The following is a 27528-nucleotide window of genomic DNA, read 5'->3' as shown; positions in this document are numbered from 1 at the left end:
TTTGATAGGATTTTGTCCCACGGTCCCCCATATGATAATAAGATTGATGCTTTTAGATGTTTTGTTACAGAAAGTGTATAAAACCCATGACCAAAATAGTCATTGTGTTACTTATGAATGGAATTATAGCCAAAATAAATTACCCACCTTTTTTTGGGGACCCCCTGGAACCCCCTCAAGGACCCCTGGGTGTCCCCCAGAACCACTGCTCTAGACTATTGCAAGGTTGAAAACAACCTAATTCCAAAAATAAAAACATAAAATATATATATATTTTTTATTATTTTGTTGCAAAAGTACATCATATTCATGTTTCCATCAAAAGTGTGTGCAATATATTAGCTATGAGAATTTTATGACCTCATGATGAAAACTAGCTAAAGCTTATGTCATTTTCCTCACCTCATACCCTGCAGGGTCAACCTCCTGTTTGAAGCTTGCCCCACCCACATATGTGATGTCACACCAATGAGGGCATGCGATTTTGATTGTGTAGTTTCACAGGTAGGGCTTCAGCAAAACAAGTTTTTATTTTCACTCATCAGGCATGAAAATAGAGCCTCTAGTCTACCTCAAGTCACCCTATAGCCTATACATAGAGTAAAGAAAATGGGGCGGCAGCTAAGTGTTAGACCGCCAGGCTCTGTTAATAAATAAAACTTTTATGAATGAATGAATAAATGAATAAATATATAAATGTAAGGTATTGAGCAGCCGGACAGCAGAGCGATCGCTTTTACAAGCAGGTAAGTCAAGGCCTACTGATGCCCTGAAGGCCAGGATGTGCTCTAGTCTAAAAAGACCCAGTACAGTGTTTTCCACGAAATGGGTTCAGTGGTCAAGCCTCTCTTCTTAGTTCCAATACTCTTGGAGCAGATTTTCACAATATTCAGACTAGTGTATTTCTGTCCATACGTGAGAAGCAACTGAACCAGCAGATACAAGAAAATGTCAAGAGGCTTTTAATAAAAGATTGATATAAAAAAAAAAAAAAGACTCAGAATCACTGTACTAACAGAGAAGGAGTCCCTCTGCTGGTCCCCTTTGACAATCATTTCAGTATTTAAATCCCACTTAAGTTGGTTGTCAAACACTGTGCCAGATATTTGTAGGAGTCAACAATTTCAATCCTCTCCCCATCTATGTCACTATGATGGCATCTTTGCCTCGTCTAAAATCAATGATAGATTCTCAGGTTTTAGATACATTTAACTCCAAAACGTTATCATTGCACCATTTTATAAAAGCAGGGAGAGGCAAACAAGTAAGAGTATCAATCAGAAAACGTAACAAAGTAGCCGACATCTCTACATCTTCTGCAGCTGTCAGTGTAATATAGAGGAGAGGTGATCAAACATACTGTACTTGTGCATGTAACAATATCACAAAGAGGGAGAGAGATCTAATTATAGATCATGGATCATTGTGAATGACTGTCTCTCGGACACTATATTTCTCCGTGTCAAATTAGTTGAAACAGGACATTAAATTGATGTTAAAAATAGATTGTTGTCAACAATAAGATGGACAATTTATTTTTCCACATATACTTTAATGTAGTGATTGGTGGACTCTAGAAGAATCATTCTATGCACAAAAATGATAAGTGGATACAGATCTCTACTCTGTTAATTAATTTAATGGAAATCTCTTATCGTTCTAATCTGCTAATCTGTAAAGTACAAAATATCTCAGTGATTTATAAATACCGGTAGGCTCATAGGATGGATGGAATTGCATTACACTAAACAGATCAACATGACTGAAATATGGTTTCTGAGAAAGCTCCACAGCAATCAAATAATAGTTACCTGTACACTGAAACAAATACCGGCTTAGATGGTTACTCTTTGGATTATTCAGTCATATTTAAAGAGAAATTGGCATGGCATTTTCATAGCCAGATTGTAGGCAAAAATATGATTTTCAAATTCAATGGCTGATTGTTGCTGTAAATACTAATAGTAATGCCTCGGGCATAAACTGGAATAATGAAATAAACTGCCAATTTTACTTATTATATATTATTGTTTATACTTACATATTCTATTGATTTAGCAGAAAAGTACACAACATCAATAGGATTACTTGGTAGAATGTGTGTAATCTAATCAATGCAGTGGTTCTCAAAGTGGGGTCCTTGAGGGCTTCCCAGGAAGTCAACAGCAAAAAAGGAAGTTTATTTTCCATTATAATTCCATCCATAATTACAATGACAGAATGTATGACTATTTTGGTCATGGGTTTCATACACTTTCTAAAAACGAAAAATCTTATCAGATGGGGGGGGGACCCTGGGACAAAACATGTATTGGAATCTGTAATTTGTGTGAGATTATGGGTCTTTAATGTGAAAAAGTTTGAGACACTGAGCTAATGGATTATGGGAAGTATAACCTAGCCAACCCTGAGGACACATAACACCAGTCTGCCATTGTACTATAGAATCCTCCTCCTCCTCAACTTGCTGTCACTCCGCTTTGTGCCACACGATGGAAGCAAAGGGTCAAAATTTGTCCTTTGCTGAACATACAATCAGTTATGACTTTAGATATTTACAGGAAAGTATTGCCATAAAAAATATATCTGGTCATATACTTAGTATGCAGCAGGAATAAAATGTCACCCGGTGATTTCTCATTCATCTCTACCATCCCAAACATGTCATTCTAAATAATGTTACCCAAGAGGAGATAACTGACTACACTGTAGTATTTTCCATTGACTAATACTGGAACTATTTAATCATTTAGAATGATGCAGGTAGCTCGCAGAACTTTAGCTTTACCACAGTCTCATTTGTAAAACGAGGTTTTAATCTTGTGACTGCCTAAGATGAATAAAGGTTACATACATGCCTATGTCAAAAGAAATGCTGGCCTGACAGGATCATCTGCTGTATAAAGTAGAAATAGCTGTAGTACAGTACGGAGTACAGTAGGAGGCGCTAGCCTACACGTCGATGAAGGCGGCAAGGCGTAAACAGTAGGCCGTCTCAGCGGGAATGTCTTTGGCACTGATCTCGTTGGCCTCGAGGCGCAGCACTCTCAGCTTGGAGAAGTTGGTCATGTCCACCACACCGCAGAAACTGCCCAGGGAGAACTCTGAATGAAGGGAGAGGAGGGGAGGAGAGGAGAGGAGAGGGGAGGAGAGGAGAGGAGAGGAGGAGAGGAGAGGGGAGGGGAGGAGAGGAGAGGAGGAGAGGAGAGGGGAGGAGAGGAGTGGAGAGGAGAGGGGAGGAGAGGAGTGGAGAGGAGAGGAGAGGAGGAGAGGAGAGGGAGAGGGGAGGAGGAGAGGAGAGGAGAGGAGAGGAGAGGAGTGGGGAGGGGAGGGGAGGGGAGGGGAGGGGAGGGGAGGGGAGGGGAGGGGAGGGGAGAAATATCCATATGGAAGGAAACAGGTTTATGTCACATTGTGTGAATTACATAAAAGCAGAGGATAAGCACATCCTCCAAAGAGAGCAGGTGGTTCAGATCAGTGTTAGTTGCTTGTGTGTGTGTGTGTGTGTGTGTGTGTGTGTGTGTGTGTGTGTGTGTGTGTGTGTGTGTGTGTGTGTGTGTGTGTGTGTGTGTGTGTGTGCGTGTGCACACGGTACAGGTGTTGGTTGGGGTTGGTTGTCACTAGAGAGGGCGCTGTGTAATAATATTCATAATAATATTCATCTGAGAAAGGTCCCATCTTGTTCAGAGGTTATTACACCGACAAGACACTAAAGGCCATGTTCAGACTAGGAGGCCAAATCTGATTTGTGAACTTTAGTGACCTATTAATGATTCTATCCAGATTGGTTTTATGAGTCTGGACGCTCCAAGTCAGATTTGTGTCACTTGTCCCAAACCACATATGGAGGTCGTTTCCAATCTGCTTTCGACTGATGTGACTTCAGTGTGGACGCTCTGATCACCCAAATCAGATTTGAGAGTGTCTTTTACAGGGGGCGGGGACTTGAAGAGCAGAGAGCAGACATGCAAACACTGCCAGAAACATTGTATGTTGGCTCATTGGCTCATTGTATCTGGACACAGATCCTACTTGAACACTTGCCCAAATCAGATTTGTGGCAGTGCGGACACACTCCCAAATCAGATTTGGGAAACCAATGAAGATAATGATGATTAATGACTTTAGCAGCAAATCGTATTTGCCTGTAATGTGAACATGGCCTATGTGAGAGACATTTTCAGTGTTTTTAGTAAGTAAAAGTAAATGTTCTCTATGGGATTTACATAACAAAAGTATGTATGGAGTGTGTGTGTGTGTGTGTGTGTGTGTGTGTGTGTGTGTGTGTGTGTGTGTGTGTGTGTGTGTGTGTGTGTGTGTGTGTGCGTGCGTGTGTGTGTGTGTGTGTGTGTGTGTGTATCCATAAAGATGTATTTCTGTTGAGAAGGGGAGAGGGAGAGCTTCAATGTAAGTTGATATTTGAGTTGCTAAGCTGTATGGTGGCTAGCTAGGATGTTTGCACACCGACCAGATGTGGATGCTTGTCTCTGTGCCTGTCTCACTGTGCCAACCAACTTTTCACTTTTATTTGAAGGAAATGGCCAGTGGGGGAAGAAAGATACAAACGTATGTTCAGGTCTTTCAAAACATTTAGCTGTCATGGCTGATCATGGCTGTGTTCCACCAGAGCCCTCAAAAACGCTTTACTCAGGAGAAAGAAATGTAGCTTGTGTCGTAGACTACATGTGAGATGCTCAGTTACACACACACACACACACACACACACAACACACACACACACACACACACACACACACACACACACAACACACACACACACATGCACGCATGCACGCACGCACGCACGCACACACACACACACACACACACATACACAACACATGCACGCACGCACGCACACACACACACACATACACAACACATGCACGCACGAACGCACGCACGTACGCACGTGCACACACACACACACACACACACATACACACACACACACACACACACACACACACACACACACACACACACGCACACACACACACACACACACACACAACAAAGTTTGAGTGACTGAATCGGGGCATGTCCTGACTGGTTGGCTGGTTTCCTTCAAGGCCAACCACAGCTAATTATTTAATAACAGCGGTAGTCATTCTTTGTTCACGTTTGAAAACTGCCGTCTATTATAGGCTTTTTATTTTATTATGTCTGTACTTTTTGCACTGAGGTAGCCCACACCTTGACCGTGTAGTTTAAAGTTAATACTGTACGAATAAGAGATGCCCATTTTGACTCAATACTCTGATGAGCTTTCTACTGATGTTGAAATGAATATTGTGAGACACTGACTCAGAGAAAACGATGAGATGATTAAGTGTGACAACAAGCCTTTCCAACAATGACTTTATAATATATTGATGATGATGTTATTTTATCTCTATAATATTCCTGTAATATTAAAATGTGAATCCTAACAGATTTGCTGTCATGCCATCCCCTAACCGTACTATAGATATTTTCTTTTGTGCCAAACAGCTACAGCTCTTATAGAAGATGTGAGTATGAAGAGTTGGAGAGATGTGGCCATACCTTTGATCTTATTGGCTTGTAAATAAAGGTTCTCCAGGTTCCTGTTGACCACGGGGATCTTCTCCAGCTTGTTGTGGGAGAGGTCGAGCTCCACCAGTGTGCTGACATTGAAGGCGCTGGAAGGAATCCCTTTATCCGTCAGCTTGTTATGGGCCAACCTGACAAACTGCAGCTTGGGATACATGGTGAGGAACTTGGCCGGCACGCTGTCTATGCTGTTAAACTCCAGGTAGAGCTGCTGCACCCTCTCGGGGAGGTTGTCGGGGATCTTCCGCAGCTTATTTTTCCTCATGTCCAGCGTGGTCAGAGACTTCAGTCCCTTGAACGCACCACCAACGTCTTCGATGACATTTGCATGGAGCTGGAGGTTGCTAAGGTCGCTCATCCCCTCAAACGAGTTGGTCGGGATTTTGGAGATCTTGTTGTGGCCGAGTCGCAGGTCCCTGATGGACTTGGGTAAGTTGGGGGGAATGCGAGTGAGCTCGTTGTGGTCCAAGTAGAGGCGGTCCAGGCTCTTGAGCTTGCTGAAGACGTTCTTGCCGATCTTGTCCGAGTTGAGCTGGTTCTGGAACAGCACCACCCAGGCCAAGCTGGTGGCGTTGTCGAACACCCCGTCCGGGATGCCCGTGATCTGGTTCCGCTGGAGGTAGACGTACTTGATGCGCGACGGGACGTAGGGCACGTGCTGGAGGTTGCGGCTGTGGCAGTACATCGCCGTGGGAAAGCTGGAGGGGCAGTCGCACTCCAGGGGGCAGTCGTCCACCTCGGCCCCCCCGGCCCGCTGGTCCGCCGGGCGCCGGTGACGACCTCGCAGATGGGACAGCCACTGGAACTGGTGGACACGCTGGCCCACGCTCAGGTCCACTAACCCCACGATGAGAAGGAGCACCACTGTCCTCATGATCACTGAAGGAAAATACAGAGAGGGGGGAAAAATACATTTAAAACTACGAAAAATGTGGGTTGCATCCGAATACATCCATCACAATCTCAAAACTGTAATAATACACATTGCTGTGTACATACATATTTTTGCAAGTAACACTTAAACGAACAATGATGTTGATCTGCAAGTAATTGACTTGATTTACATATTTAAAATTGAATTCATGAAATAAATGCTATATTTGGTCTACCTACCAGTCGGGTTGTTCAGGAGGCAGTCCCTCCACACTTGCCCTGTGTCGCTCTCAGACTGAGTGGGCTCGGGGCTTGGTGTATAGAGTAAATACCCTCCTCTCTCAGCCAGCTGCAGCCCCGCCACAGTCAGCCGCACACGCTCAGTAGGAGACGACATACATTTTCCACCAGCATGTAGCGCTTTTACGCTGCAGCACATCGCCTCCGGCCATGTCAATATCAAACCCATCTGGGGACTGCTGCAGACATCTGCTATTTAACAACCTTGTTTTCCCTCGCTGCCTTACCTTATCATTAGCGCAGCCTCTCAGGGCTCTGCCACGCTGTTCCTGCTTAGGATAATGTGCCTTGCTCAGATTCCTCAGTGAAAGGCTCAAATAGTGCAGCGCAATTGTATATCCCTAAACCTAGCTGTTAAACCTCAACCTAAACCTAGCTGTTAAGAGCACATTTAGTTCACATTGACCTTCAACTTAATGTCACATCAACGGTTATCTCTCCATAATCACCATCCTTCCTTCAACACGTTCTCATGTTTGTCTTGTTTGTGGGCCCACATACCACAGCAGGCTCCTCTCTCTGTACCTGCCTGCTCTAGGGCAACTTCAAACAGCACCTTGTGCGATTACAGTGTTTAAGCTGTAGAGAAAGTTAACTTATGCTCGTGCTGGCGCCTGCATCGCTGTCAGACATGACCGTGGACATGACCGCCATTGTGACACACGCATGCACGCACGCACACGCGCACGCACGCACGCACACACACACACACACACACACACGCAGGCAAGCACGCATGCACACACACACACACACACACACACACACACACACACACACACACACACACACACACACACACACACACACACACACACACACACACACACACCTATCTATCTATCTATCTATCTATAAATTTGGCAATGTGGACTCTGTCTGTCTGTCTGTTTCAAGAAATTTGTCCAGCCACAGCTATGCCGTTTTACGTGCGATCGGACTGAAACTTTCAGGGGATGTAAAGAGCACCCGTGCAGGTGACCTGACGGAGCCAGATTTTTTAATTAGGGCAGATTAATTGCCCTAAGGCTGATTGCCCTAAGGATGAGGCTATAGTTCAGTGATGATGTCATCAGTGATGATGTCATCAGGGCATTGTGACAACATTGTGACATCACTGATGATGTCATCAGTGACACACACACACGAGAGAGACAGGGAGAAGGAGAGAGGGGGGAGAGAGACTGAGGGAGAGCGAGAGAGACTGAGGGAGAGAGAAGAGAGGGAGAAAGAGGGGGGAGAGACTGAGGGAGAGTGAGAGAGAGGGGGGAGAGAGACTGAGGGAGAGAGAGGGAGACATCGCGTGCGTACCAATAGGGCAGGCGAGGCCACGCAGCAGCTGAGCTGCAGGGCCAGCTCGGCAGGCTGCAGGGCAGGCGAGGCCTGTGCCCTTTTGAAAATGTAACTTAATCACAGAACACTTTCATCCCATTTGAGGGGAGTGGAGACCCAGGGATACACACATGGGAGCCTTCTGCACAGATAACTTGGCAGGTTTCTAGTCGGAGCAGAGCTTTCTGTGGGCAGGAAAATAGCCTCGGGCCTCCGTAAGAGCACATTTTATGAAAGAAAAATGTGTTAGAGTTATTTTGGTATACTTAAAGGGGCACTTCACCGAAAAACAATGCCGATTTAGTTTGCAGATGATCTCACACATATCCGAAAACTGTAAACAGTTTTGCAGACATTCATTTCGTTTTATAGTCGAGAGTTGATTTAAGTTGATGCCAGTGATGTCATCGCATTGAAGGCACTGAATCATTGCGTTGGATTAACTCTGGTGCTGGATTGATCAATCATGACCCTAATAGTCCACTAGGAGGCTCCATAACATAGGCACAAATATTGTTTGTGACAGGATTGTGTGCGTCACAAACAAAGTCTTAATTAAAGCAGGATGCTAACGAGAGAACACATTATTCCTGGAATTTGACCATCATATTTTCATCCCAAACATTCAATGTGGGTGCCTTCTATTCATCTGGATCAAGCCACAATAGTGCCACAAGTCTCCAGGGTGATAACAGAGAATGGCGACAACTCAAAACATTGTCCACAACTATAACACATTCTTTAATCAAATGTAGAGTATTTGGCCAATTCGCCCTGCTGTCACGGTTATTGCTCAACCCCCTCTGGCGATCGGGGGAGAGTTGTAGACTAGCTGGCACATGCTTCCTCCGATACACGTGCAGTCGCCAGCTGCTTCTTTTCACCTGACAGCGAGGAGTTTCACCGGCAGGACGTAGCGCGTGGGAGGATTGCGTTATTCCCCCCCCGCCCAGTTCCCCCACGAACAGTCGCCCCGACCGACCAGAGGAGGCACTAGTGCAGCGACCAGGACACATACGCTTAATCCGACTTCCCACCCGCAGACATGGCCAATTGTGCCTGTATGAATGCCCGTTGAATCCAGTCTGTGACTTCCTCGGGTGAAGCATCGCTCTCAAAATGTTGCAATACAGTAAATATATTTTTTAACTATAATATAGTTAAAAAATATATTTACTGTATTGCAACATTTTGAGATTTGAGTTATATATTATATAACCATATATAGCTAATATTTGCAACTACTATTTTCAGACCCTGATCTTCGCATGTTCACGAGAATGGGACGGACGTGAGGTAGGGCTGTGAATCTTCACTGGCCTCACGATTCGATTTGATTACGATTCAGAGGGCTACGATTCGATTCGATTATCGATGCATCTCGATGCATCTTAAATCGATGCATCACTTTTTTCCGCAATACATGATTTATTTATTTTCACTTTCTTTTTTCTCACTGTGTGGCTACTTTTAAAATAAAAGTGCATTTGGAATTGCATTGTATTAGGATCGATAATTAAAATAAACAACTGCATGTAGGCTACTTCCATTATATTTTATTAGATTATAATTTTTTTTTTTTTTTTTAATAATCGATTTTTGACATTTGTGAATCGATGCAGAATCGTGCACGTCCGCATCGCGATGCATCTTATAATCGATTATTTTTTGACACCCCTAACGTGAGGTCACAATGACCTTGAACCTTGACCTTTCACCTTTGACCACCAAAATCACATCAGCTCATCCTTGAGTCCAAGTGGACATTTGTTCCAAATTTGAAGAAATCCCCTCATACCCGATACACTGCGCTAATGAGAATGGGACATATGTATGGACAGACGGACAACCCGAAAACATAACGCCTCTGGAGGGATAAAAACTGGAAATTGTATAATATGGGACCTCAAGCAAACGGAGTAACATATAGTTATGTTATCTGACTGCTAGTAAGTGTAACTTCAAATGAGTGGCCAGGTGATAAAGAACACAAAACAATCAAGGATTTTGAGAGATTTAATCCAGAGAAATAGACAGACAGGATATTAGTAAGGTGCAACATTTTATACTGTACAGCTCTGCACTATTCCCTTGATCTCAAATGGCTCCTCGCCTGCCATTCTTCTCCCCATGTCTGTCTCACAACAGGAACTTCATAGCACTGCTTTGCTACGACTGCTATGGAGAAAGCGAATGCTACCGAAACGACAGTCCAGTTAGCAACAAGGTTTTGCCAGAGACCTTCAAACAAATGCAATTAGCATCTGCCTCATAACTAGCATAGCAAGCACGTTTAACGCCACTCAGGGGGTTGGTTTTTACAGGGACAGTATATCACGTCTTAGACACTAGACTACGACAATGTGGCGAGGACATTCCTGCACTGAGGGAAGCAAGAATGATTCTAACAGAACATGCACTTACAAAAGAAAGGATTGCGGTTTGTGGTTAAGGATAATTCAAAAGGGCGATAAATATGAATGATGCTGTCAAACCTCTAGAAGACCCTCAAGGCACAAAGTCTGTTCTGTCTTCAACTGTGGCTACAAGCATTTTGGCAAAAAATACAGCCCAACCAACAATTAAAACACATTCAACTGCAGTCATAAAAACAATCTAAAAACAATGCATGAGTTTATGACAAAAAAAAACTCACTCAATAATACATAGAAAAATTAATAGAGTTGATGTGGGGTGTGACCGAGTATGTACATCAACAAATATCAGAAGGAAAAAAAAAACTAAGTGACATTCTAATATACATAGATGTTTTGTTTCCTCTAACGAGAGGATTTATGAAAAGGCTTCAGTGCACAGACAGTATTTCCCAGTGCATAGAAAAGAGGTTTTTCAAGTCCTTCAAACTGTATTATGCATTTCATTATTATTCATGGACTGTCAAGATAGGATCACATTAATGTGTTGTAAATAACCAAATATGAGAAACATGTGGCATATCCTGCCGTGACAAAATAAAACAGAGCTCAAGTTTGGATTCGGATGAGTTACAGCGGCAAGTGGTAAACAGCAGGACTTGACAATCTCTGGTGGTTTGATTCCGTGTGTGCGCGTGTGTGCACACGCTTGTGTGTGCACACGCTTGTGTGTGTGTGCACACGCTTGTGTGTGCACACGCTTGTGTGTGCACACGCTTGTGTGTGCGCGAGGGGGATAGCGAGCATATAGCAAAGTCTCTGAGCATAGAGGAACTATGCGTAATTGATTCATTTCTCTTTACAGTCTTTGTTTCACAGGCCCGGCGGTTGTGTGGCTGCATTCTTGGCTTTCTTTCTTCTCTTCAAAAGCAGGGGATTAGTTGCGTCTTCAATAGTTTTGATTTTGATCTGCTCATAGTCCACTCTCATCGTCGCCAGGGCGCTCGTCATCTCCTCCTAATACGGTAATAATGACAATAACTCTTGTCAAAACACAAACCGAGATGAAAAAAAAAAAAAAAAAAGAGAACTTCACCCGAAAAACAATGCCGATATATTTATGCACATGATCTCCACAAATGTCCCAAAAAGTGTAAACAGTTTTTGCAGGCATTCATTTTAGTCTGACCGTTATTGAAAGTTGATTTGAGTTCAGTTGTGGTGGACCAGTTTTGCAGGCATTCATTTTAGTCTGACCGTTATTGAAAGTTGATTTGAGTTCAGTTGTGGTGGACCAGTGACATCATCTGTGCGTGAATGACATCACTGGTCCACAACATAACTTCAAATCAACTGTCATGAATGCCTGCAAAACTGTCTACAGTTTATTGGACATGTGTGAGATCATGTGCATGAATAAATCAGCATTGTTTTTCGGTGAAGTGTCCCTTTAAGTAAGTAAGTACACACAAAAGTGCCGCCCTGTTTTAAGTAAACGGCTACTATGGATTTCATTATTCGATGACAGCTGCATACATGCATAGGCATCAAAAAAACAACTATGCTGCAAGAACAAGCAAAGGCTTTTCGCCCACACAGCCTCGTCAACAAATCAAGGAATCAAGTACAGCAGGCATGTCCAAAGTCCGGCCCGGGACTGATTTTAAGTGGCCCTCCGCTTGTCTCTCTAAATGTACTATTATGTGGCCCTCCACACAGTATTGGTTAATCAAGTAAGTAGGGATGGGCATTTCTAGCAAAAACACTATTCGAAATTCGCTGGCCAAAGTCGACTTTTAATCGAAATTCGAAAAAAAAAAAAAAATGTAAAAAAAAAAAAAAAATGTTTTTTTTTTTGTGTGAGTGAAATGTTGCATTGTCTCCCCTGATTCTAAGTCTAAGGCTTTATTAATTCATAGAAAAAGCTTCTGCTGTGGATTTTTAGCTCAAACAAGCATTGCACCACTGAAGTAAAGAACATGTTACATGACATTGACATTTTCGAAAATAAAAAACAGTTTTGACAATCATGAGTGGTTCATTAAATATTTAGTAGGCTCAGGTCTGAGTGCCAAAGGGGTTGCCAAAGTCACCCCCTCTCCCTCTTCATGGGATTTCATCCGCCATTCATTTTTCCATAAACCTTGCTTAAAATGCTTATAAAAATTGTTTTACTTGCTCAAACCAAGCGATTCGACTATACTTAGAATCAGGGGAGACAATGCAACATTTCACTCACAAAAAAAAAAAAGAAAAGAAAATCGAATTTCGACTTTCAATAATAAAAGTCGACCTTGATAATAACAACGATTATTCGAAAATTCGAAATTCGATGCCCATCCCTACAAGTAAGTTAACTTTGCGTTTTTCCCCCCATTCACCTAACGATGACAACACTATCATACAGTTTGTAGACAAGCACCAAGTAGGAAGTGCGCAGGCGGAAGTAATGTTTTCAAATGGTCAACAAAATCAATCAAGATCACATTGATACAAATGTATTGTATGTGATTTTTTTTAAATAACCCATATGATGCGAGAAGCAGCTGACCCCCCCCGGGATGTTCCCATGATCTAATCTGGCCCCCCATTCAAAGTTTGGACACCCCTGAAGTACAGTTTCTGTGGCCATCCATGTTTTGGTAAACATCTATTTCACTTCTTTAGAAGCCAGAAATAATGTCTGCAAAATTGTTGAGCAAACAAAATACGACCAAAAACGTCTCCTACTGTACCGATTGTTTAATGAGCGACAAAATACAACGGCAACTCCACTCACCTTGACCTCCTCCCAGACATCTTGCTCCTCCTGCAGCACACGGCTGGTGTGAAGAGGCGTTTGGGGGACCTCCATCGACTGCTGCAGGCATTGGGAGAACATGAATGAGTGTTCACAAAACCTCGCTAACATCTAGTCATTTACCCTACACACATGCATTTAATTACATACGCAGGTAACATGCAGTTAGTCACATTTGAAAAGCCCTGAAGGATGACATGTCACAATGCGTTGGATTAAATTCGGTGGGAAAAGTTTGTGCGTGCAAAGTAAGTCATTATTCACTGCAGCCAAGAAGAGTGTTGTCTTTCCTGACGAAGGACAACACTATCTACACCCTCCAACAGGTGGAGGTCTGCAGAGAGGGTCTGGAGTCTACACCCTCCAACAGGTGGAGGTCTGCAGAGGAGGTCTGCAGAGAGGGTCTGATCTACACCCTCCAACAGGTGGAGGTCTGCAGAGAGGGTCTGGAGTCTGCTTACGTTGATCCAGGGATGGTTCATGAACTCGCTGATGCTCATTCTCTGGGTGGGCTCGGTTTTCAGTAGGTGGCGGATCAGCAGTTTGGCTGCAACACAAAGTCATCGTCAAATCAGTCAAAGTTGTTTCCTGTTAGGCCATGTTCACATTACAGGCTAATCTGATTTGCTGCTAAAGTCGTTAATCATCATCATTATCTTGATTGGTTTCCAAAATCTGATTTGGGAGTGTGACCGCACTGCCACAAATCTGATTTGGGCAAGTGTTCAAGTCGGATCTGTGTGTCCAGATACAATGAGCCAATGAGCCAACATACAATGTTTCTGGCAGTGTTTGCATGTCTGCTCTCTGCTCTTCAAGTCCCCGCCCCCCCTGCAAAAGACACTCTCAAATCTGATTTGGGTGATCAGCACGTCCACACCCCACACTGAAGTCACATCAGTCGAAAGCAGATTGGAAACTACCTCCATATGTGGTTTGGGACAAGTGACACATCTGGATAGAATCATTAATAGGTTCATTAAAGTTCACAAATCAGATTTGGCCTCCTAGTCTGAACATGGCCTTAGAGACAACCAGAAGCATGTCAGTCACGCCGGACCTGTAGCGATCACGTCTCCCCGTCTCTCACCTTCCTCAGACACATCGGACCACTCGGGGTTGGGGAACTCGTACTGTCCGTTGCGGATCCGTCGTTTCATCCCCGGGGATATTGCCAGGCCGTGGTTGGAGTAAAAGGGAGGATATCCACACAGCCTGGAGTATAAGACAGAAATCAGATGTACGATAATGTAGAGAGCTGAGAGGCTCTTGGGGGAAATGAAGGTCGTGTTTGTGAAATCAAAAAAAACATACGTCAAGCAACTTTCAGTTCTACTTTGACTGTGTTGACTTACAGAATATACATGATGACGCCCAGAGACCACATGTCACAGGATTTGTCGTACTTCTCCGGACCAAGAACCTCTGGGGCTGCGAGGGTGTGAAGAGAGATGATGGATTAAAAATGGATTTATATTTATATTTCAAATTGTTTTTATTCGTTTTTAAGCAATACAAACAAGAAAAAACAAAACCCGTAGAAGACAGACAATACAAAATAGGTGCATGGTTGCATGATGTCATACATATATACACTCTCCTGAATAATTGTGATGCAATGACAACCAAGTGTAAAAATAAAACCAAAATAATAGAGACAAGGAAAGAACAAGAGGGGGGTGGGAAGAGGGTAGGGTAGAGATGTTGGGGGCTACTAATCTAAAGTTCTTGCGTCAAATTCCTTATGATAATAATCTAAGAAGGGGTGCCAAGTAATTTCAAACTTTTCCAGAGAGCCCTGGACTGTGCATCTGACTAAAAATGGATTTAAGGGTGTCAAGAGAGATGATGGATTCAAAATGGATTTGAGAAATTCACTTTTGTTACACGTCGATCGATGCCTTTGAGCCAGTCTTTGCTAACTGAACATGTAAAAATAAACGATGCAAAATGCAGGGTCATTTAATTGTACGTGTGATTTTCCGATCGGTCCACAGGATGCGACTTCTTGTAACTCGCCTATGGCTTTTACAGGAAGTGCTTTGTGTCACAGTCTGCAGATACTTAAGCTGTGTGAAATCCCCTCGAGGGGAAACGCACTCAGCAGCACAGAGCATCAATGTAAGCAGTGTAGAATCTACACAGATCTATACTAGAGATCTAGTTATAGAGGAGCGCAGCGATGACGTATTTTCGTAGGTCAAATACGGTCGTGCACTTCTGGTTCTCCTGGTCTAAAAGTCAATGGGATTTTTGTATGGGGATTTCGGGTTAACACATTCACTGCCAACAACGTATGAACACGTTTTCAGAATCCAGCTGTTCCCTGCCAACAACGTGTTTACACGTTTTTGGCATCGATTTTTTTTTTTTGACGGTGGGTTGTGCATCTAAGCCTTTTACATCTCTTATATAATTATTGGAGCCACCGAACGTTTACAACCCATTCCACCGACCCACTAAGTGGCAACAGTGCTCTCCTGGCTAGAGAAAGGAAAGCATTTTTTTAACTTGTCACGCCATTCTCAGCCCAGCCATTCTCCTTTTCGCGCTGATTGCTGGCGATGCGGGATTGCAAATTTACATAATAGATTCAGCCGATCTACTATGATCGGGTGATAGATTACAGGTGGAGGAACACACTTTGAAACACGCAGCATAAATATGACCAGAATCGCAAAAGCTTCTCTCAACCAAAACTCCAAACGAGCGAGTCCATCCCGACTTCCTCAAACAGCGGCCGTGCAGACATGCAGGCACAGGAGAGCAGCAAAGCACTGACTGGTGACAAGCTTGTCCGCCCACGGAGGGAGGAGTTGAAGCAACTCGAGAGGGAGGGAGAGAGAGAGAGAGAGAGAGAGAGAGAGGGAGGGAGAGCGAGAGGGAGGGAGAGAGAGAGAGAGAGCGAGAGGGGGAGGGAGAGAGAGAGAGAGAGAGCCAAAAATGAATGGTTAAAGTGACTGTTCCATCCAATTTCACAAAAAGCCGTTTATCTCTGAATATTCTTTCTCACGCTAAAACCATGCTGTATTCAACTGCTAATGCTTACATAACTACTAACTCTACAAACTAACTCTTTTAGACAGAGAAAGTACACATTCTATTAGTACTTTTGAGATATTGTATGTTCACAAACTCCAAGCTGAAACGAATCCTCGGCTCTTATAAAATGAGCCATAATCCTCAAAAAACGGCTTGGCAGAAGCTACCTACAGCAAAAAAAAACGTCTGGCAGTCAATGTGTTAAATGCCTGAAATGAGGTATGTGGTTAACAAAGGTTTTACGAACCGGTGAACTGTGTGTTCAGCAAGATCCTCTTTACATATGAGCAGTGTTGGGCAAGTTACTTTCAAAATGTAATATACTACATATTACTAGTTACTTTCATTTGAAAGTAATAAGTTACTTTACATTATTACCGTCTGTGTAGAGTAACTCGTTACTTATTACACTACTTTTGCATTACTTTCACCAAAGCGACAGCAGCAGCAGAGTGACAGCGCCGCCCCGGAACCATCCGGAAAAATAATGTCAACCGCCTTGAAGTCAGTGTAAACAATCCAAAATTCTAAATGTTATTCTTTTCCTTTGTTATTGTCATCTGTAGTGGTTATTCGCATAAAAACAGACAGTTTGATTAGGAAATGATTGTATCTTTTTTAAATATGCGCTTTGATTTTTAAAAAAAATACTCAATTTGTAACTTGAGTTACTTGACAAAGTAACTGGTATAATATTACTGAAATCCTACAAGTGATAAGTTATATTACTGAGTTACTGCTAAAAGTAATATATTACATGTAATGTGTTACTTTTGTAATGAGTTACCCCCAACACTGCAAATGAGGACCACTTTTATGACTTTGAGAGGAGGGAACATCCAGGTCTTCCGGACTCATTCATTTGCAAGTAATACCGTGACAACGTTGAAGGCCATATTTGGAAGGTCACTTTTATGAACAAAAGATAAAAAAAATCAAGAAGATATGATCAGTTACACAAAAAGCAGTACTTTCTGTGCAGGTGATAAGCAGTTCCAAGAGTAAGCCTGGGGACACACACTTAGGAGATTTCAAACCCATTTGACAAAACGCACTGCATCAAACACTTGACGAAGCGTCTTGACACATTTAGAACCCAGATAATAATCTGCTGACTGTCAGGAGGCGCTCATCTCATCTCACAGGAAATTGCACAATCTTTGAGCTCGCTCAGCCTCACCTCACCTCACCGCAAACTGCTCTCATTGGCCCGAGAGTGAGGCCCCGCCCCCACCCACACCCACACCCACACAGCACAGGACTTGTTCAGAGTCCATCCAGATGCTGGGTCATAAGTATTAAACGGTTTTATCTAGCCGTAGCTGGCGAGTTGATATGGACTGCCTCACAGTCATCTGTGCCAAACATCGGCCCTAACCAAACCGCCAAGGGTTCCCCCTCCAAGTGTCAAAACAGGCAAATCTTGTGCAAATCGGTCTAATAATGCTCGAGTGCGTTCACAGCCTTTTATGCTTGTTTTACAGCCGTGTGTTCATACCGACGTAGTAGGGGGTGTAGCACGGTGTTGCCAGCGAGTTTAGCGTGGTGATTTCTTTGGCAAACCCAAAGTCAGTCAGCTTGAGGAGGGCATCTGGCCTTTTGGAGGTGTACAGGAGGTTCTCTGGCTGAAAAAGAGACGAAGAAGAATAGTGATCAGTCTTCTGCACAACACGATACAGAGAAGAAGAATACGGATCAGTCTTCTGCACAACAGGATACAGAGAAGAAGAATACGGATCAGTCTTCTGCACAACAGGATACAGATAGCTGGCCATTCATCAAGCGCAGGAAAAGCCAACATCAAACGTAAACATCATCAATTTCATTCAGTGTTGCTTATGTTTCACGATGAAATCCAGCCACTCCATTCCAAATCAAATCAGGAGGAGAGAATATAATCATCCAAAAGAGTTTTTTAAATCAAAGTGGTCAGTGGTTGGTTGGCCAAAGTTTAAACTTCGTTTTCAATTATGGGTTTAAAAAAAGCGTGCCCCAACTAGCTGGGGGGGATTTTGAAGGGTGGCAACAAGAGAAGATTTTTCAAGGAGGAGCAGGAACAAAACTCTGTGCTGCTGGGGGGGGAAACATTTTGCATGGATACACTCTTTGTACGCTCTCATTCGGTGACTCGGCTCACTTTGGACTTAACACTTTGAGTAGACCTTTAACAGATGCTTTCATACGAATGGAACAAAATGAGAATGAAAGGCAATGAAAGATTGTTCAGCCATTTCCCTAAGAGCTCTAGTTTCTTTATAAAGTGAGGTTGTGTTTACCTTGATGTCTCTATGAGCGATGTTGATGGCATGCAAGAAATGGATGGCTTCTCCTATACTTTTCATGATGTCAGAGGCCTCTGAACAACAAGGGAGCGGGGAGAAAGAGGACAAGATGGGGTTCAGGGAGCGGGGAGAAAGAGGACAAGACGGGTTAACAGGAAAAGACAAATGAACACGTACATTCAGAACAGGATTTTGTGATGAAAAATGAATTGAATTGTACAAATTGTAAATCTCTGTACCTCTTTCTGTAAATGCATGATTCCCTCGGTCTTGGATATGAGTGAACAGTTCACCTCCATCCATACTGAAACAGCAGCAGAAGGGACACAGGTTATTTAATCCGATTTGATTTGAGGTTAGATAACTTTCAGCATGTTGTTATGAGGGTTGGGAATCACCAGACTTCAAACACAATGCAGTTTTATCACATCGCAATAATGCAGCAATTCTCAAAGTGTTGTTTACCATAAGAACCCCTTTCATTTGATAGCGCAAAATACAAAAGTTTGTTTTTCTTTCACTTCACAAGTTAAAATACTATCCTGGACCCTTAACACGCTCAATTGTAAAAAAAAAAATACGTCTATATTTCTAAGTGGAAAGCCATTTAAAAGGGTACGTCACAGTTTTACAGTTATTGAGTTGATCTGAATTAAGTTGATGTCAGTGATGTCACCGGAAGACTTGTAAAACACAACCCAATGATTCAGTGCCGTCCGATCCGATGACATCGCTAGGATCAACTTAACTCAATAAATTCTCAAGAACTGTGAAACTAAAGGAATCTCTACAGAACTCCTTAAATTTTTCGGATATGTGTGAGAACGTGCAAAATAAATCGCCATTGTTCGTCTGTTAAGTGCCCCGTTTACAACTAGTTAAATTTTTGATTTATACGCACTCGTCATTTATCAATAGTCACAACACAATCATTGTCCATTATCAAGATCAGTAACATGGTTGGAAACATCAGGTAGGCGCCAGCCTAATTATATTCTATGCAAGAGGCAAAATCGGCCTGCTTTTTATTGCTTCCTATAAAGCAACATGCCCGCAAGTCTTCCTGGCAGCCTCTCACACATCAGTGTGCGTGTGTGTGTGTGCGTGTGTGTGCGTGTGTGTGTGTGTGTGTGTGTGTGTGTGCGTGTGTGTGTTCAATTAGCAGCTGGCTGGACGAGCAGCACAGCAAACAATACAAAGCCGGCGAGCGCCAAAACTGCCAGCGGCCACAAAACAGCAGAGATGAACAAAGTGCAGGGTAGGAAACCCACTGTAATCCACATGTGCTATCACTTTCTACGTCTTCCAAAGTGATCGCACATGTGGACGACAACAGGTACACGTACTAAGCCACGTGTGGTCTTAGAATCTACGAGCACATTAGGAGCCCGTAATAGTAGTTCACCGATGGGCAAGGGGGCCCCTGGCCCTCACTCAGTGTGGCCCTAGAGTTAATAAGAAAATAATCACACTCAGGTGTTGAAGTAACCCTGTGTGTGCATGTGTGTGTGTGCACGCATGCATGTGTGTGTGTTTAGGGATGTCACGATACTAGAATTTCTACTTCAATAACAATACACAGGAAAATATCGATACTCAATGCCATTTTCGATACCACGGGAAGGGGGGATGATGAGCAAGAAGCATAAAGATAAAGTTAGACAGATGGAGGACAGATGCACACTTCTCCATAATCTAGGCCTGATCAAACTTTGAACTTAGATACCCAATGATAGGGATTCAAGATTCAAGATTTTTATTGTCACTCCGTAGTACAAGTATCACGTGTGAAATTCTTGTGCTGTAGGCTCCGTTACAACATAGTGCAAAAAATAAAAATAAAAGATATATAAATAAAAAACAAGAGGCAACGGGCAACTTGAGGGAAAAGTCAGTGATTTTTCATGGTATCAAAACTGTTGCAAATGAGTATTTTATCCATTTCAAATTTGTAGTATTGATACTTTCGATACCTGTTGCAAATTAGTATTGTATCCGATTCAAATTTTCAGTATTGATACTTTTCGATACTTTTGACAACCCTAGTGTGTGTGCATGTTTGATGCAGTTCCACCGGCTTCGAGACGCCTATCCCTGAGCTCATTTATTGTTCTGATTGTTTGTGTGTGTATGCGCGTGTGTGTGTGTGTGTGTGCGTGTGCGTTACGACCCACCACTCCATGACAATAAGGAGGCACTTCCTGCCCTGGTAGAGGTTCTCGTAAACATCCATGATGCGTACAATGTGGGCACAGGGCGACGCCCTCCAGTGGAGCTCCACCTCTCGTCTGGCCTTTGGGCAATCCTGCAGCATCTGAGACAGAAACCAAGAGTGAGAAGAACATGAAGAGCAGAGCTGCAGAGGAAGGAACCAATCAGAAGACGTCAACACATTTTCTGATTTGAATGTCACCGGATTCAGGTTTTAGAAGTTGACATTTAGTTTGAAAAATAAGCCGGGTGAACATAAAATAATATGTCCTACTTTCAGCCATATTAAAAAGGTGCTCTCAGGTTTCAAGGTAAAACATTTTGCAGCCAAATTGTCAATTAGCTGCATGGTGATTGCCACTGGCTCAGTGTGCAGGAGGGAGGGGAGACTGGGCTAAGAAGACCATTGTCAAATAATAATAATAATAAAATAAAAAATAATAATGAATTACTTTTTGTTTGAGCTTTCAGATCAACTTTTTTTTTTATCCATTTCTAACTTAACCAAAGAATCCATATGTGCAGAGATAGGCGATCTCATCGTCACCTTTTCATGACTGGATCTGTAGTTAAGAAGGTGGGCAAACTCTTCTCTAAGGCCAGGTGTAGGTGAAAGTCAATACTACTTATTCACCTTATGTAGAAGAGAACCGTCTGGCTTGAGAGACTAACAGGAAGTGTAAACACAATCAGAAATTCCGATTGCGTTTACACTTCCTGTGACTCATAAACCTAGTCTGACTCATAATGTGAGTCAAACTAGGTTTGACAGGTGAGTCAGACTAGTTTGAGCAGGTAAGACAGCCGGCGTTTTGAACAGGAAGTCGTGACACAATGGGTCAAGTGGGCGGGGCTACATAAGGTGAATAGCAAATGTATTATCTTATATGGCACACGGCAGGAGGGGGGCAAACAAACACACACATAACGCTAACTTTCAGTGGCATTTCCCCGGTAATGTATTTTCACTTCATATATTTTGTGGCAACATCAAGGATGGAAAGTTTAGTGAGTGTGAAAACTGTGAAAACCAGGTGAGAATCAGTGGCGTTGAATCTGAATGAAGATAAGAAACCTCTGACTTGCATTTTCAGACGCAGTCATTTCCTCGACTTTTCCATTTGAGGCTTTCTAGGTCTGCCTCAGACTGACGCGTCATCAGAATAAAAAATTCCCCTCCACGTGTTGTTGCACCTGGTTGAGCTCAAGGTCAAATAGCACACCAAAGAGGTCAATAAATGTCAAAGAGGAAAAAGATGCGCGGTTTTGCAGACGTTCGAGGAGTCAGAATAGGACCGTGACCACGGAAACAAGGAACCACCATCTCAACCAAAGTCTGTTAACCAGAAATGTGTGCTATAGAAACTGCATAGTTATTGTAATTGATGCCTCAACTGCAGCTCAAAAGGCAGCATGTACCGTACGTTCGGCAAAATGTTTCTAAACGGTGCATTATTAGGACTGACAGAAAAATGGACCTACTCTACTCGACTACTATGGCGAATTCTTTTGGCCTGAACACAAACAACAAACCATGGGTCAGACAGTGACATGATACAGTCTTCATGGGGCAGTCTTTGCAGTGCCATTACCAGTCTCCACCCTCACTCCCCTATCCCTAACCAGGCCTACTAAAGAACGTGCTCTCGTCTTTACTCAATCCAATGATACAATTGCACAGATTGACTTACTGCTGCTAGCTTTGATAACATAGCAAGGAGAAGTCACAGCTTCTCTTCTTCTACAGCAGGGGTGTCAAACATGCAGATCCGGCCCCCCAAAGGCTCCATTCTGCCCCAAAGGATGAGTTTGCAAAGTGTGAAAATTGCACTGGGAAGACCTTCAAGGCTTCAATCCAATGTGATGCACTTGTGAAGGCTAATGCTCAGACTAGGAGGCCAAATCTGATTTGTGAACTTTAGTGACCCATTAATGACTTTATCCAGATTGGTTTTATGAGTCTGGACGCTCCAAGTCTGATTTGTGTCACTTGTCCCAAACCACATATGGAGGTAGTTTCCAATCTGCTTTCGACTGATGTGACTTAAATCAGATCAAATCAGATCCACCAAATCTGATTTGAACGTCACTCGCAACTCATGATCAAATGCTTCTGCGCAGGAAAACCACGTCACCAAAGTACGCATTTACTGATGCCCACGTCGTTACCATAGCAACCAATGCAGATAGGCTGTTTAGGTCTGGACACACAGATCCGACTTGAGAATCAGTGCGGACACACTCCCAAATCAGATTTGGGAAACCAATCAAGATAATGATGATTAATGACACTGTCAGCAAATCGGATTTGCCCGTACACATGGCCTAGGCACCAGGTTTCAGGAGCAAGTTAAATATTAAGTTTCCTATTCATGTTATCTGTATTAATCACTAAATAGTCAGCTATTTTCGTTACCTTTGCATGATTATAGAGATTTGCACAGTTGCCATGAATTGTAATCATGGGTGTAGTGATAAATACAGAGGTGGGTAAACTAGCCAAGGTGAGTAGTTTAGCCACCTTGTTTACCCTCATTGATTCATAAAGTTGATCTGAAAATAGGTGAGTAAACTATCTGCCTGATTTCAAAGGGGTGGCTAAACTGTGTTTACCCTCCACTACACCCCTGATTGTAATACAGACAGATTTGATCATGTGCTTGGTGGTAGCTGAGATAACCCTAAATAAGAAGGTGTTCTTGACTTAAATGTACCTGTAATTCTTTATAGAGCCCGACCGATACTGGATTTTGGAGGCCGATGCCGATATTAGGGAGTAAAAAAGATTACGATATAGATATATCGGCCGATATTCTTATATTATATCTACACATTATATTACACAATTTGTTTTTGCAATTATCCCTCAAATATCAAACACTTGACAAAGATATGACTTGACATGACTTGAGATATGTAATGTAGGCAGGATATTTTACAGCTTATCAATAAACTTTGTTGTCCAAAATTACATCAATGCAATGAAACAGTAAATTTCACTGGGAATTTAATAATTATAAATGACTACAAAAAGACAAACACAAATAGAACAAATATAAAATATAACTTTAAAAAAATCAAATGCACACAACATGCTGTCTATCTAAAAAAAAAAAAATCTGCAATATTGGCCAACATATCGGCCGATACGATATATCATTAGCGGCCAATATCGGCCGACCGATATATCGGTCAGGCTCTAATTCTTTTACACTAAGAAACGGGGAACTGTGGAGGTTTTGTCATTTATAGGTTATTATTGATTTTCTTTGTCTGGCCCACTTGACACCAAATTGGGTGGCATCTCGCATGTGGCCCGCGGACTACAATGAGTTCTACAGTATGCTACACAAAACAGCCCATTCATCCAGGCCCTGCAGAGCAGCAGCCAGAGGGAGAGACAAGCAGACAAGCCCTATACTTGTAGACAAACAAAGGCCATGAAAAAGGAAGACACATCATCATTTCGCCGGTCTCTCCAAGTTTGTTTAGCCGTCTGAAAACACTTTTCTCGGCCTAATAAAAGCAGAGAATGTGCGATCTGTGCGACACCTTGTGCTGCAGTACCCTCATCCAGACCTAATAATCTCTCAGTCATCTCTGGCCTCTCGCACCAGGCTACTTTTAGACACAGGCATGTCCTCCTCTCTCTTTCCGGCCCGCAGCATTTGGAGAGAGAGGACATCAGAGGGAAAGTGAACCCTCCTCTGTCCAAAACACATGATGAGAATGACATCATTTCCAGACACTGGGACAGAAATCAGATTAGTCAACATTCACCCAATCGTTTTACTAAAAAGAAATTTGCCTTCTTACCCCAAAAAGACTCAACATTAATGACAAGTCATTGGCACGACGTCAGTCACTTCTAAATACGACTCCACTATGTTCACTTACAGTCACTTCTAAACATGACTGAACTGCCTGGAGGGAAATCAAATGAATAACTGTGGAGATCTGATGCAGACAGTGTCCCCACCTCATCTCTATGATGATGAAGCAGCACTCTGCTCTGAATGTCAATGCACCAATATAGCAGCCAGGTGCTCTGCAGGTGTGGTGCATCACACACACACACACACACACACACACACACACACCACAGGGCGAATAGATAGACCCCAGAGGAGCGCTGTGAGGTGAGGTGAGATCAGGACACAATCCATATTCAATGATCTCTCCCTAGTGGCTGAAAACAGACTTGGCAGGCAGCGGACGCAATCTGTCCTGAAACTAGGAAATAGGCGGCGTCTAGGGGGAAGCTGAATGTCTGAAAATCAAACGATGAGCGGCCGTCCGGCCGACATCTGTTCTTTCTTTCTTTCAACACGGGGCTGAGCTTCACAGCTTTTGGGTTCAGCTTTGACTACTACACTTAAAGGTGCGAGCATGTGGCGACAAGCAGACGTTGTCAATGCATGAGACATCTGAAGGCTGTGCGTCATCGATATCCGCACCAGTAAAGAAAAGAGAGGATAGCCAGAGGTGAAAAACTCGATGTCCCAAGATTTCAAGATTCTCCTCCAAACATGGAAATGTGGATAACACATTCAGCGTGCCCCCTCTCACACACACACGCGCGTGCACGAAATTGATTTGCTGTACATTTATACAGTGTTTTTTTGTCACTACAAAGCCGTCTGAAAGGGAGATTATAGTCAGACAGCCACAGTTCAAAGTAATCTATTCTAGGCTGGTGCCCTACCACACAATGGTCTGATGATCTACTAAACCTATGGAATGGACCAATGTATTGTTGATTTACTAATTAAATTGGAGCTAAATATAAAAGCAGCCAGATGAAAACTAAATTGTATATATATTATAACAAGCCTAAATTACATTCTCCATTCTCTCTCTCTCTCTCACACACACACACACACACACACACACACACACACACACACACACACACACACACACACACACACACACACACACACACACACAAAGACTGTTAAGCTACAGAGTAGTGTATTCAATTACAAATGTGAAAATGTGGCGTTTTCTAGGCAAGCAATTGTGTAACAAATCAACACCATTAAGTTCAAGTTTTCATTCATTAAAAAAGGAAATGAAAACACAGCATTAGAGTGTCCTTTGTCAGCTCCGTCTCTGATCCATGTGAGAGACTGTAGAGGCAAAAGTTATTTGGGGATCAGAATGACAGCTGTGGTATTACAACACTCTCAATCCCAGCAAAGGAAAACGCTGTCATCAGAAATCAATGTTGACACTCTGTAGTTAAAGAATCAACAATGTAATAAGCTGTATGCCAACAATTAATTATGGATTAGGAGGACTAATCATCCAGGCCTAGACTAAAATCTAATAGCATTAGACAATAGATTTTCTATTAGCCATAACCTATGCTGGTATGTTGTAGCACTTTTATCTGTATAAGACAAAGGATAGAAAGGCTACTGCAACACCAGGTGTAGAGGTAAATGAATCATTTCAACCATGAACTATGCACTTTATTTTCATACTAAAAGTTATAGGACTGGTTCAAGTGTTACAGTATTTAGTATTAGATATTGTTGGTTCCTAAATTAAATCTGTCAGTTTATTTGGTGGTTGGACTCAGTCAGAGGGATGCGTGTATGTAGCTCTCAGGATGGGCTAGCTAGAGTTTGAATGTGTACAGTGACATTGTGTGTAAGTGTAACTAATGTAAGTCTGTCACTTACATTACACTTAGACACAATGTCACGGTTAGTTGATCAAATCAAGAAATAATTTACATATAATACAGATACAGATCGAATACAAAATAATTCGATTTTGGCAAGTTATAATTTAAAGCTTTCCCCATGCAATAAATGCACGTTTTGCATTCAAAAGCCACAACAGGGGCACAATTTATTGACTCTTTGGTGCCTTATACTTTTGCAGAGTAGCCTACTGTATATATGAGCTTTATGTTAATTTGCATTAGCGTTAAAAAAAAGAGATGAAAGGTTGAACGTTACCTTCAGTGCATATTTTTCTCCAGTCTCTTTTTGGAATATTTCCAAGACTTTGCCATTTATTCCCATGCCGAGGACCTGACTTGTGACTTTGTAGTCATCTGTTATAGCGTTCTTTTTAATTTGGAGAGGGTTGTAGGGTTTGACGAAAAACGATGGGAAGGGAGCCGAGTTGAGATTTGGCTGCTGCTGGTTCGGGAAAGCCGGCTGGTTCTGGTTCGGTGCGTTGGACAACATGCTGACCGATCTTTGTGTCCAATAGCTAGGATCAATAAGTGAAACAATCCAGCAGTGTCTCGCCTTTTGCTCTAGCTAGCTAGCTAGCTGCAAAAGCAGAACTCATGTTGTCCTTGCATGCTGTTAGAATAGCTAGCATGGGTAGCTAGATAGGCTAGCTGTGTTTCTTCACACTCAAGTCCACCAGCAACAGAACCAACAACCGGGCCTGGGGCGGCTGTCGAAGAGGTCTAGTTTCTATCGTGATTCTTACCGAGTGTGAGTTATCGACTTGGCCTGGTAACAGTTAGCTAAAATACTCATCTACAGCTAGCTAAACAACATCGCCTAGTTGTTACGACTCGAAAACTACTGATAGATACTGACTTTCGTCCAGATTTCGCCTCAGTTTTTTATGGTACCTGCGCCAGAGATTGTCTATGTCTGATAAGACTAATCACTCGGTAGTAAAACAACGGGACAAACTTCCTGGCTGCAAGTGTGGGCGTGACCTCAGAGAAAGCGAATAGCTCAGGGGTTCCCACCCCTTTCCA

The 27528-nt window shown here is 42.7% G+C and overlaps 2 protein-coding genes across 3 annotated transcripts; both read right to left on the bottom strand.

Annotated features, from left to right (window-relative positions):
• Positions 1 to 1103: 1103 nt before the first annotated feature.
• Positions 1104 to 6448, bottom strand: LOC310781523 (fibromodulin-like; the record flags this gene model as incomplete). The annotated part of the gene is made up of 2 exons (XM_083642170.1): positions 1104 to 3104; positions 5548 to 6448. 2 exons carry the CDS (start codon positions 6446 to 6448, stop codon positions 2953 to 2955), a joined length of 1053 nt encoding a protein of 350 aa, XP_083498296.1. The 3' UTR covers positions 1104 to 2952.
• A 3651-nt stretch (positions 6449 to 10099) lies between these two features.
• On the bottom strand, positions 10100 to 27365 carry LOC310781106 (MAP kinase-activated protein kinase 2-like). 2 transcript variants are annotated; one of them, XM_083641649.1, is made up of 10 exons: positions 26762 to 27365; positions 20753 to 20892; positions 18818 to 18882; positions 18573 to 18652; positions 17795 to 17921; positions 14610 to 14685; positions 14345 to 14469; positions 13716 to 13801; positions 13234 to 13314; positions 10100 to 11471 (listed from the first exon to the last, which is right to left on the bottom strand). In XM_083641649.1, the coding sequence occupies exons 1-10, from the start codon at positions 26993 to 26995 to the stop codon at positions 11328 to 11330; spliced, it is 1158 nt and encodes a 385-aa protein (XP_083497775.1). In that variant the 5' UTR covers positions 26996 to 27365; the 3' UTR covers positions 10100 to 11327. The 2 variants fall into 2 exon arrangements, with proteins under 2 accessions (XP_083497775.1, XP_083497776.1); XM_083641650.1 differs by having other exon boundaries at positions 13234 to 13311.
• Positions 27366 to 27528: the final 163 nt, after the last annotated feature.

Source organism: Poromitra crassiceps (assembly GCF_964638095.1).
Source record: "Poromitra crassiceps genome assembly, chromosome: 8".
Lineage (NCBI taxonomy): Eukaryota > Metazoa > Chordata > Actinopteri > Beryciformes > Melamphaidae > Poromitra > Poromitra crassiceps.
Note: the sequence above shows the minus strand (reverse complement) of the source record. Positions and strands in the feature narration are given on the sequence as shown.

Coding starts and splice junctions, on each gene's coding strand:
- LOC310781106 (XM_083641649.1), bottom strand. CDS start 26,995: ATGTTGTCCAACGCACCGAACCAGAACCAGCCGGCTTTCCCGAACCAG. Junction 20,893..26,761: donor GAGAAAAATATGCACTGAAG/GTAACGTTCAAC, acceptor TTTCTGTCTCAG/ATGCTGCAGGATTGCCCAAA. Junction 17,922..18,572: donor TCGCTCATAGAGACATCAAG/GTAAACACAACC, acceptor TCTCTTTTTCAG/CCAGAGAACCTCCTGTACAC.